General features: G+C 37.4%; 1 protein-coding gene across 4 annotated transcripts in view; it reads left to right on the top strand.

The window, feature by feature from the left end:
• LOC134668854 (sodium/hydrogen exchanger 3) overlaps positions 1-13,292 on the top strand; it is a 75,169-nt gene that overhangs the window by 40,152 nt on the left and 21,725 nt on the right. For all 4 annotated transcript variants that reach the window (XM_063526324.1, XM_063526327.1, XM_063526323.1 and 1 more), the window contains exon 3: positions 5,753-6,020. In XM_063526324.1, coding sequence (XP_063382394.1) covers positions 5,753-6,020 — 268 coding nt within the window. The remainder of the gene's footprint in view (positions 1-5,752; positions 6,021-13,292) is intronic.

Raw genomic sequence — 13,292 nt, 5'->3', positions numbered from 1 at the left:
TTATTTCAACATAACGGATAAGGATTATTATATGTATAGGGATTTTGTATGTTTAAAGTTTATAGGGAGCTATTTAGTTTTTTATGTATTTAAATACGTTAACATAACACACTTAACAGTTACAGATGATTCATAGAATAAGTACCAAAATAAATCTTCCGAGACTAACTTTTGATCTTGAATAATTCAATGTTAGCATGTCTCACAACAGTTTAAATTCGAGAACTTTTGATCTGTACTTAATTGTTGAAATATCTTATCTATCTGCATGTCTAATATTCTTTGTCAGTCATGTTGGTATACTAAATCCCTATTTAATATTAGAAATATAAAGTAACTCTGTCTGTTTCTCTGTCTGACGATTAAACCGCAGAACCGATTTATATAAAAAATTGGCATGGATACAGTTTGAGGCCCGGAGAATAATACAGGACAGGTACCAATCATCACCATAATTCCACGAACGAAGTCGCGAGCAAGAGCTAGTAAATTACTCACAGAGTATATGCCGTACAGTCATCTGCAATAATAGACATAGACATAGACATAGAAAAACTTTATTTAACATCACAAACATGACATGAATGGTACATTTGAACATAAAATCTTAAAAAACTTCTAAAACAAAATTAAATTTATGTTAACATATAAACAAAACAGCGTGATGTTAAAAAGGGGCTCGACTCAGCATGATGTTGCAGTAAAATTAACTGCAACGCTGATTTTCAGTCGGACCCTAATAAAATAATAAAGAACCTAAAGTAAATAAAATATGTGACGGAACGGAGCGAGGAGTGCAAGTTATAAAATATATGTGTACCTTACAGTGCATTCTATGTGTGTTCTATAGTTTGTGTACAGCATCATATTTAAAAGAAGTAACGTTTTGTGTATATAAATTGGGATATATATATTGAGTGTGAAGTGCATAAGTATTTGTTAAAAATATAGCTTAATGTAATGTTTGGCTGGGCTATTATCAGAGATAAGAAGGTAGGTAAGAGGGTATTGCTCTACCGCCAAGAGGAATTTCGTTTTGAATCTGAAGAAGGTGTTGCTTAAGTCGGGTTTGAAACTATGAAGACCATTTAATGTCTGTAGTGGTGGAGGAATATTATTCCAACACTTAGTTGCTGTGTATTTAAAACTACCTCGAAAAGCGGTGGTGCAGTGATGTGAAGCTACTAATTTGTTGCTGACCGATCTAAGGCCATATTTCATTGAGGTGTTTGAGCGCCAGGTGAACTTTTCAAAGAGATACTCCGGTTTTGCAAACTTTACTACACCGAACAATAAGGAAGAAAGATGGAGTTCTCTTCTGTAAGCCATTTTGAGAATGCCTGATGAATTTAAATAAGGAGTCACATGCGCTCGCGGGGGAATTCTAAAACAATAACGCGCACATGCATTTTGGACTCTTTGTATGATCCGGTCTGTCCGTGCTAATAAGCGTGGACCATATACCACATCTAATATGTAACTCTTGGAAGGCTTGCAATATGTTTGCAATAAATGCTTTTGACTTTGACTTTGGCCGCGAAAATATGTAACAATTAAGCTCTTATGGCTCTACAAATAAGATCGTGTCAGATATTTTTGCGGTCTTCGTTCTGTAACATATTACTGCAGGTTACTGTACAACCAAAATAAACGATTCGTGATTATGACGGCTGCAATGAGCGGGATCATCTTTCCGGGTCGGAAGACTCATTCGAAATTTTAAGATCTGAACTTGATTTGATCTGACTCGCTGTAGTCGCAGTGGATCCTGCACACACTTGTGTAAATTAAGTAGCTATTTATACAGTGTGTGAACCTAATATGGGTCTAGCCGAGATGACAATCATTCGCAGAAAACGAAACGCTATGATTTCTATATACATATGTATATTATTTACATTTGTCTTAGCATTTCATTTCGTCTAGGCCCCCTGAGGCGCCATGGGAAAGTCGCCAAAATTTCCGGATTACTCGCATATTTCTTTTATGGGAATCAAACTTTCCCTTTCCTAAACGAAAGTTTCCTTGTGTTTGAAATTTTCCTGAAATATCCGAGGACTTTTTAAATTTTTTTTAAACTTACCACCACAAGTTGCTTAATTATATATACTGAGCCTACCAAAACAGTCCCTTAAATAACCAGTACTTTACATTGAGCCAAGCGACCTGCACTAAGGGTATCTATGTCAAAACTCAAGTCAAGAACATATTTTTCTAAGCAGTATTCGGCTCTGGGAGGGCTGTAATCGGCAGTGATCACCTCGAGCATAACTTTTAATCTCTAGAGCTGAATGCGGGATGCGGGAAAAGAGATTCCTCCCCACATGTGGGTAACTTTTTTGTATACTCGTAGTTTGTTTACCTACCATTGTAAGTCCCTGCGTACTTGTACAAGTAACAAATTAAATTCGAGTTTTAGAATTTTATAGAAATATTTCGATATAGAGAGAGAGTGTAGTAGGTATATGCTCTATATATACCTACTACACTCTCTCAGTTAGGTTATACCAAATACTTATGGACGCGAACTATAATAGATTTATCGTTATTTGTAAAGGAAAAGTAACTGGGTGACAGATACATTTAGTGCATTATTTTATCCGCTACTATTAATGCTGACTGTACCTATAGACGAAATTGAAAGTGCAACGTAGGAACTACGACGGCAATTATACAACTTTTCCAAACAAGAACTACTCACATCATACGAGTTGCCTTCACATATCTGAGGATAAACTTCACTAGTCGCTCCTAGTTCAACTTACAAGCTCAAACTAGGGGTTATTAAGAAGGGGGCGTATGAGGAAGTTGATCTCTAACCTACAAGTGTACCTTTAATGATGTCTCGTACATAATTAATATTCTCTTCTTATAATCAGGGCCGGATTAACCCTAAGTCAAAGTAGGCAACTGCCTAGGGGCCCCGCCTCGGCTTGGGGGCCCCGCCTCGGCTAGGGGGCCCCGGCGGCTCAGCGCGCACCAAATAAAATTTTGTTCAATAGGCTCAAAATTCATGAGTAAATTTTTTATTCTTATAATAATGAATAATAAATATGCTTTGTTTTTGTTTTTTTTTTCGATCCATTCTTTAAATTAATGAAATACTATAATAAAATTGAAGCAATACGTAAAAGTTTACGAGGCGCATTCTGCGTAGGTACCTGTTGCAAAGTTAGAGGTTTTCAGGAAAAATGGTTCGAAATATATTTCGAACAACCAACAACTTTTGGGTTATTTCGACTCGACGAATCACTAGGACTAGATTGATTAAAACAAAGAAAAAGAAAGAAGACGAAATTGTCCCCAGTTTTTCAAAGGAATGCTCGACCTTCAGCCTCAATTTACCATTGGTTTATTGTGTTGTGTTCCACATCTCCTCTACTTCAGCTTAGCCTTTGGCGTCGCTGCGCCAAGCTCGGCCTGCGGTCTCACTTTTTAATACAAAGGACATTGGTTCGTATCCGTGCTGAACTATTTATCCTGAAGCCTGATGAAGCACGGCTTTGACTTCGCATGAAAGCTCGCCTCACTGGGGCACTTTGGACTTTTAGGCCCAGATGAAGATCGATACCCGGCCTTTTAACACGGTTTCACAATTTGCAATATTGTCAAAAAATTTAGTGCTCGCTGCACTCGCGTTTATTTTTGCTTCTTTAACTGACCCTGTATCTACATGTTATCTTGACTGGTGAATTAATAGAGGTACCTAGACCAAGAAAAGTCTGCAATGATTTTGATAGCATACGCAGTGCAAGTATTATTTATACGTTATAATTTCATAGAAGTTTTGACGTTTAAAATAATACTTGCACTGCGAGTGCTATCAATATGATGCCAAAGCTCTCATCTTTGGTATTCCACTGGGAATTGGCCTTAAGCCTAAAGGGCTCTCCCCACACTTGACGCGACGCAGAATTGGCAAAAACCGATAGAATAAAGCTTTATGTCCACGCAAAAAGAGCGAAAAAGACATCGTTCGATTGGATCGGCTCGGCCAACGCCTGAAGATTGAAATTAAAAACGCAAACTTTTATTTCCCTGTACTGAATGTGCTGTGTACAGAATTGACTGTAGGGGGCCCCGAGCTTCGCACTGCCTAGGGGCCCCGACATGCTTAATCCGGCCCTGCTTATAATACATAATCTCTATAGTTCTCATAATACATAATGTATTATGAGAACGTAGTACCTACATACGTATAAGTAACGAGTCTTCCAAATGAGGTTATTAAACTCTATTTCTTTGCTTTATTTGATACCTATAACAATTGCTGTTATTTAAAAAAATGTGAGATCTTAAAGTAGGTTAGATTTGACTTGGCCAGTTTTCATTATATCAATCATTTTATATATATTGTAATTCTGATAAAACCTGGCCAAGCCAAATCTAACCTACTTTAAGATCTCACATTTTTTTAAATAACAGCAATTGTTATAGGTATCAAATAAAGCAAAGAAATAGAGTTTAATACTTGTTTATAATGTTATTTTGTTCCTATAAATACATATTTGGATTTTGCATAGAACTTGGCAGTGGCACTCATTTAGATCTCCATTCTTTTTGCGGCGAGCCCCACAGCCAAGCATAATTTTTGTATTGAACTTGGCTCTCCTTTTTTACATTTATGTTTTTGGTGGGATATCAATACTTTTTGTAAAGAAAACTAGGCAGGTATTGAGATTTAATGTTTTTTCTTGTGTTTCCGCTGTATGGTTTTTACTTCTGTTCTTTGTATAATTATGTGGTACCTACCGCGCGCCGCCGACGACACACCGTTGGCCGGTTGTTTAGAGCGTATTAAAAGTTTTTTGTATGGGGACACCACTTATTTTTTGACTAAACGTTATTTTAATATAGCAAATATAATAATACATATATTGGGGTAGTTTCAAATATCTGCTTGAAACGGTTCCAACGCTACAATAAAAAAATAGTTTTTTGTATGGGGACCCCCCCTATTTTTTAACTTTTTTTTATTTTTAGATTTTTTCCTACGCTTACACACAATAACCGAGCTGGATTCCAAATTTCATCCTTCTAGGTCATCTGGAAGTAGGTTAGGTTTAGGTACTTATATCAGTCCCAATAAAAAATGTTTTTTTTGTATGGGGACCCCCCCTATTTTTAAACTTTATTTTATTTTTAGATTTTTTCCTACGGTTACACACAATAACCGAGCTGGATTCCAAATTTCATCCTTCTAGGTCATCTGGAAGTAGGTTAGGTTTAGGTACTTATATGTCAGTCCCAATAAAAAGTGGTTTTTTTGTATGGGGACCCCCCCTATTTTTTAACTTTATTTTATTTTTAGATTTTTTCCTACGGTTACACACAATAACCAAGCTGGATTCCAAATTTCATCCTTCTAGGTCATCTGGAAGTAGGTTAGGTTTAGGTACTATAAGTCATAAGTCAGTCTTAAAATTTACGACTTTTTGACCTTCATACCTTTATAACTGTTTGAGCTAGCTTCATGAAATTTGGGCTTCTAGATATCCTTATGGATATAATTAAACACACGTAGTTTTATGTGTTTACGTCAAAGATGTTTTGAGTTATAGAAGGGTCAAAAGTGGCACCAAGTGGTTCGTGTAATATTACACTCGGCGCTGGCTAGCCAGTTCCTTTGCTTGAACTTGGCTTGACACGCTGCCGCGTGTCTAGATAAGGCGAAGACTATTGTTTCTCCCTTCACACCCGTATTGAGTACCGTTCCTCTTTCCCATTACTAATCTATCATTCTTTGTTTCAGAGTACCACGAAACAGAGTCCGTCCATAACTGTCGATGGGACTTCCACGTACCCCGGCCTCGGCTTCGGCCCCATGGGGCCTGTGGCCCCGCTGCCCGGCGACTCGGGCACGCAGCTCCGACAGCAGCTGGAGTCCACCACTGACCTGCCGGCCACAGCCAGCGCTAAGAAGGAGAGGACCTTCGTGATAGCGGCCTTCGAGTTCCACCGAGTCGAAACGCCTTTTCTCATCGGCTTGTGGATATTCTTCGCCAGCTTGGCTAAAATAGGTAAGTTTTTACTGTATACTACCCAATACTACCGCTGATATTGTCATAGTTTGGGAAACAATTGGTGTTCCTTGAAAATAAATGTCAGAACTATAATACCTTTTACCACCCCTAACGAAAGAAGGAGATGAGTATCGAACTGCACCTCTAGCACATCTTGCATCCGCGACTTAGACCGCGACTCGAGTCGCCATTCCCGCGGCTGTCAAATCTGTCGATTTCCGTAGCATAACTTGTACCCGCGACTGCAACAGCCGCGTAGAAAACTCAAAGTCGCGGCGCGACTCGTCAGTGTTACCCGGCGAAATCAAAGTCTAAACAAATCGATATTTGCAAGTGGCAACACTGAATCGGAAACCAGGGATGCGCTAAATCATTCGTTCTTTGGTGGTAAAAAATCTAGTTTTTTGTCGATGGTTAAGTTTTTCCTGTCAAAGTCAAGGAACTTTCAAATTTTGTCAACATTTAATTACGGGAAAAAATATGAAAAAATGTAAGTAATAGAGCCTTATATACTTAATATTGATGATATTCCTTAAAATCTATATTGTTTAAAAATTTCTGTTTAATAAACCTTTTAAATAAAATATTTTTGTAAGTAACTATAATAATGGAATTGCTATTATTGGTTTTGTTCTCATATTCCTGTTATAATAGTGTTTTTTTTTTCAGAATAAGTTCAGCATTATCCTAGACACGATTGATATCCCAGCACCCAAAGGAAAATATTATTAACAGGAACGTGCCAACGGGACCCGAAGTGGAGATTCAGGAAACGAAACACACTAGGCAAGCTTGTAGGTTTCAAACGCGGAGCTGTCCCCTTTTCTAAATTAACTAAGATGTGAGAAGCGCTTTAGCTTTAAGAACACCACCGAGGAAGTGAACTATTAATAATAACCCTAATGGTTATGGAGTACCTATCTAAGCTGCCACAGTAACTCTCAAATAAGTTTCATATAGTTTTTCTTGTGCCAATAATGGATGGCATGTGTGTGTAATGTGTACCTAACTGTTTATGATTTGACAAATTGATATGAAAAGCTTATTTCGTAGTCCTCGATGAAGTCATGGCCATATTTTATTGTCTTGTTTACAAACCAATTTCTTTCCAGGGTGATATTTAATTGTCCTACGCCGCATGTCGAAGAAAAAGGAAGAGAGAAAATACTTTTCCAGGGTAATAAAGAAGATTCTTACAATTTCTCTATAGTGGTTCTAGATGTTAATATATTAATAGGTTTAATAATAAGAAATATATAAGGCAAAGCAATATACTATTAATTTAAATATTGTTTTTTTCTCCTGTATTTTTACCTGAAAAGAAACAAAAATAAAGTAGGTAGGTAAGTACTTAGAACTCCTAGAAGCCATTATTAATTAGCTCCCCAAGGCCCACTTCTTACCTAATGTTGACAGCAACGTATCATAGCATGATCGTATCAGGCCCTGTCAAACATGAACTGAAACATCTAGAACACGGGTATGATCTAGAGGAGTTTCAATATGGTAGACCATTGATAACCGTACCTATGCTACCTACGCAGACTATGACATGAGCGTAACGACTCCTTCAAAATATTATTGGTCGGCTCGGTCCAGCCACGTCACGGTATGGTGTTGGCAGGGGACGGAATGGTTTAGTGGGTGTTGACTGATAATATTTCATACAAAGCATGATTTTGAGCCGGACATGATCCTGTTATAGCCACGTATTACATCATTCTGTTACAGTACGATGCAGCGGGCACAGGCCACATGTAGGTATGTTTTGTTGAAGTCGAGGAAGGTTCCAAACGGTACCTAAATAGTAAGAGATTGTTGAAATTAGACATCTAACCGTGATCCTAAATATTACTACTAAGACTATGGCTTACTTAATAAGTTGGATAGTTTGTTTTGAACATTTGTATCTACCCACCTCATCGGCTTCATTTATGTACAAGCAAGCGGGCTCCGTTGTTAGATTGATGAAAGTTTTGTGTAAGGAAGTCTTAGGATTACTTTTACAAACTTATGAACCTGAATTGAAATTTAAAAATCCTACATATGTACCTAATTACTTAATTGAGTACCTACAAGCTAGCTGTTTGAAATTAAAGTTGTAAACATGATGGGTGTGTTGTGGTACTTATTGTAGGTATCACCGTGCATAATATAAGAGTGCGTAAAGCGCATTTAGTGATTGTTCCATACTTCCTTATTCCTTAGGGCAATAAGTAATTATACAAATTATATTATTACATAATATATGAAACTAGTTTTTAAGTTATAATTATCATGAGTTTAGTTAAAAAAGTACAAGCAAACCACCCGCGAGAGCGAGTCGCGTTATAAAGTCGCGTAGACTTGGACTCGCGGATTGACATAAAGACGCGAGAATATTTTGTCTCAAAATAGGCAGTTGTGCTACGGATTTTAGTTCAAAGTCGCGATCGTTGTCATTTTCTGACAGTGACATCTGATCGCGAGTTTGTCGCGGCTCTCGCGCGTGAGTTGTGCTGCCAACACGCGACAAGCCGCCAAGTCGCGCCGATCTGTCACTTCTCACGCCTGTCGCGGCCAGTTGTGCTAGAGGTGCTGCTCTGATGATTTTGAAAATTGTATAAAACGCAACACCTCACGGTTGGGCCTTTTTTATACTACGTAGAATGATTTTTAGGATTCCGTACCTCAAAAGGAAAAAACGGAACCCTTATAGGATCACTCGTGCGTCTGTCTGTCCGTCCATTTGTCCGTCTGTCACATTACTGATCTCATGGTAAGCGTGCTGAAATTATGAAGTTTAAAATAACGCTTGCACAGTCTGCGCTATCAGAATCGCTGTCAACTTATCTTGGTCAAACTCTAAAACACGCGTCCTATCTATAGATACGGGCGACAATATTATTAAAATTTCTGCGTAACAGAAATCCGTCACCTTTAAGCAAGTACTTCCTCATAAAAGGGTAAGGTTCAATATAGGGATCGCCTTTGAGCTAATCTCTACCCGGGTAAATGAACCAGGGTAATCACGTAAGAAAGTTATCCGTGGCCGTATTTAGAAAACTGCTCGACTAACTTGGGTTCCTACTACGATGTACTTGTAAGAGAGTACGTTAGTTAAAAGAAGTATTTTAAACAAAACTAGCGACCCGCCCCAGCTTCGCACGGGTTACACAAAACTTTAACAAATTATACACCTAAACCTACCTCAAGAATCACTCTATTGATAGGTGAAACGCATGAAAATCCGTTTAGTAGCTTTTGAGTTTATCGCGAATATATACACACAAACAGACCGACGCGGCGCGACTTTGTTTTATAAGGTGTAGTGGTAAGGACGACGGAATTTTTTTTTCTTGCTTGTGCTCCCACACATTTTGATTTAAAGTTAGACCAAGAATAGTCTGCACCGATTTTGATTGCCCACGCAGTGCAAGTGTTAAAATAGCGTCAAACTTCTATAAAATTATAACGTATAAATCACACTTGCACTACATTACATGGGTTATCAAAATCGCTGCACACTTCTCTTGGTCTAACTCTATTGATAACTATTATTACTTGCATGCTTTTCGTTTTGCCCTCTACAATTTATAAAGCACAAGTTAAATGGGGCACAAGGGAAAGTAATAACAAAGTTACATCAATAGGGATGTTTCCTGTAAAATGTAAAATATAGCACCAGATAATTATTAGAAAAACATTGATATCAGCTATTTTTAAACTCAATCTGTATTTAATAAATCGGATTGAAATATAAAAAGTAGGTGAGTTTACCGTGACGTCACTATATTCGTTTTCATATAAATTCCATATTAGCAAATCGTTTTGACAGTTCTAAAAAGGAAGCTGATTTGACTAGTAGGAATGTAGCCTATTTGTAAGTATATATGTTCAGGTCTGTTAAGGTCTCAAGTCACAGTAGAAATGAGTTTAAAGTACCTTAAGTTCAAAATTCTCACTAAAACGTGAAAACAATTTCTACTTTTTATTTTTAGTAGAAACTTTTTAAAAGCAAAATTGATTTATAGGTAAACAGAAAGAATAAAACTGTCGTCGAGTTTCCATTTTGATTGCGGTGCGGAAAAAATCGTTCCGAGTTGATTTGTTTAATTTTCGATCGCTTGTAGCCACTCCGTCTGGCCGGGCAATCCGGGCATTGATTATCTAGGTAGTTAGCGTTCATCAATCAAGTGGCTTGGTTTAATAAGTATTATCCACTTACTTCAGTAGAATAAGAGTTTTTGTATGGCCTTTATCAATCCCTATAAGGGATTATGAGAATAGAATGGCTCTCTGTTACCAAGCAATACAAAGTTAGAAATTAGATATTAGTCGCTAATTTCTAAGTTTTCTCTGTCAAGAGCTACCTCTTAATACTCAAAACGGTCCATACTAAAATGACCTCATGCTGTGACGTCACATATCGGGGGGCACGGCAGTGCCCCCGCCAAGTCGAGCGCGAAGCAAACACTGCCGTACCATCCTTTACTGGAACCATTTCGCCGCATTTTCAGGCCCCTATTTGAGAACCTCTGGATAAGACCAGAACGCAGAAATTTTGGTCATCCAGTAAGCTATAATCACATACTTAAAATCCAAAATTTCAAGTCTGTAGGTCATTTAGTTCCGAAGTTAAGCGAAAGCAAAGTTTCGCATTTATGAAACTCACTCATGATCATCAGAATAGAACTAGTACTTCCCATAAACTCAGAGAGCTGAAATTTGGTACAGAGTTAGGGTTTAAAGGCCACATAAAGGGAAAACCTAAAAATATTGCAATATCAGTCACGTTTTAAAGATCTAAGAACTGCATAAGTAAGTTTGTAATCCCATATAAATATATGATATTACAAAGTTACTGTTGCACTTCCTACAAATAGTAGGTAAAGTAAAGGTACACTACGATGTACGATGTGAGTATGAATGAAGATATGTTTAGTTATGATATGTGTATACATAGTATGGGTATGAGTACCCGAAAAGAAGGACTGCCTACAAAAAGAGATGAGATCCCATCAAAAACATTACATGTAAAAAGGTGCAAGTCTCGCAACGCTTTTACTACAAAAAAGTTTTGAGATGTAATGTGAAACCAAGTCGGTTATTTTAATCAGTGCCAGGGGGTGTTAAAACTTTATCAATAAGATATCTTTAATTTGTAATACGTATAATGACTTGGCCATCGCACGGCTGCGTAATGACAAAAGGATCATCGTCACCTATTAAAAATAATTCTAATTGAACATAACGCTAGCGCTAATTTCAGTTTGAGCATTACACATATTTACGAGTACGGTACGAGTAAAGCATTATGTGCGATTGCCAAGTCATTATATGATGATTAGTGACGGATTACTGATTATTATTTAATTATTAGATTTAATGAATGGGAAATACGAAAACCTGTTGCTACTGTACAAGAATCAGAACCGGAAAAAAAGAAAAGAAAGATTTGTAATAATAAAAAAACTACTCCTAAAAAGAAAAAAAACGTGTTAAATAAGAAAATCTAATAAAATAAATCAATATGCCCACGTTTCTACAAAAAGAAGTGAAATCCCACCAAAAACATTCTGTAAAAAACTAGCCAAGTCTCGATGGAGCTGCTTGTTTATCTCTAAAAAGTAATGAAATCTAGACAAAGTCGTGCCAAGTCTAAGGTTCCTAACTGCGATTTCTTTATTATTATAGTTCATGTTGTGTGACTTGGCCGTTGAAGGGTACACAAGGGTACAAAACCAGGTGCTCCATGACACCATTGCACCAATCTGTCGCCAGAACCGCTACCCATTGACGATGGAAAATTGCCACTTGGAAAACGTTGATTCAATAACCAGTCAATTGTAGGCTTGATAAAGCTGCGTATTTCAATAATACTTATGTATGGGCGAGCCTGAAACAAACACTTCTTTTTGGTGCAATGGCAGATTGGTGCAATGGTGTCATGGAGCACCTGGTTTTGTACCCTTGTGTACCCTTCAACGGCCAAGTCACACAACATTAACTATAATAATAAAGAAATCGCAGTTAGGAACCTTAGACTTGGCACGACTTTGTCTAGATTTCATTACTTTTTAGAGATAAACAAGCAGCTCCATCGAGACTTGGCTAGTTTTTTACAGAATGTTTTTGGTGGGATAATATATTACACGTTGGATGATCTTTATGCACTGTAGTGGATGGACTAAAAGTATCAGTATATTAATTATTAACGCAGAAACAGAAAACCGGCGATTCGGAAGGAGCGATTACTCTGCAGAACTTTGCATAACTAGTCTGAAATAAGCGCAAAAAAAACTCATAAAATGGTCAGGGAAATTTGTAATTTTTTGACATGTTTACGTAATGCAGATTGTAATTCCCTGATCCTTTTTATGTAGTCTATGTATTGCACAGTCGACGTCAAAGATACGTTTACATTTTGCGCCCTACTACTTGTGATAAGGCGAACGACTGTAGGTACCTTTGCATTTGAAATGTATCCAAGGGCACAACTTTTCTTAGGTAAAGAAACTGGGACAAGTACCATTTATATTGTGCCCAAAAAAGTTTCCTACGTTTTTATGCCTTCTTATGTTACTCACAAAAATTGCTTTGCCTGCTGTAAAAGTATTTGTTTTATAAAGTTGGGATTCTGAATTCTGATTAAGGGTGGTATTCCGCCTGTCGAATTTCTTTGTCCAATGTGTATTTACATCTTACGCAATGCACATTCGACCAAGAAAATGTACAGGTTAGATAGTATATAGGTATTAAAACTTACCTAGATATTTTGTAATAAGAAGTGGGTATAATTATTCTTCGAGGCGAAACTGATTTGCAAACGCTTTGATTTATTTAACATCTAAAAGTGTGATGTAACTTATGACCTTTGCCCTAAAGGAAAAAGTGAAATATAAAGTTCAACGAAACTTAGTTGGATCTTGTGAAATTTCAGAAAGGTACCTGTGACCTAGATTTCAGAGCGGAAAGTGATCTTAATACTCTTAAAATGCGCAGTTGCCTCACCCGCTTTTAATCAAATCCGTTTCAGTAACTGTAACGTTTCGAGATCGATTCTAACTCAACAATCTGTTAAGGTTTTGATCTTGTTGTGATAAGACTTTTATAATCTCTCACGCTGATTGGTCACCGTTACCGAGCGGGCGCATTATAGTGTCGTACGGTCGTAGGTACCTATACACGGTGGCAAAAAATAACTGCATTCCCGTTGCCAGGGAAGTTTTGGGATTATACTGAGTATCTTTTATTATGAGACCAACCACGAAATCGCGAAAAAATTAC

Source organism: Cydia fagiglandana, chromosome 11 (assembly GCF_963556715.1).
Source record: "Cydia fagiglandana chromosome 11, ilCydFagi1.1, whole genome shotgun sequence".
Classification (NCBI taxonomy): domain Eukaryota; kingdom Metazoa; phylum Arthropoda; class Insecta; order Lepidoptera; family Tortricidae; genus Cydia; species Cydia fagiglandana.
The sequence above is the reverse complement of the archived record's forward strand: the minus strand, read 5'-3'. Positions and strand labels throughout refer to the sequence as shown.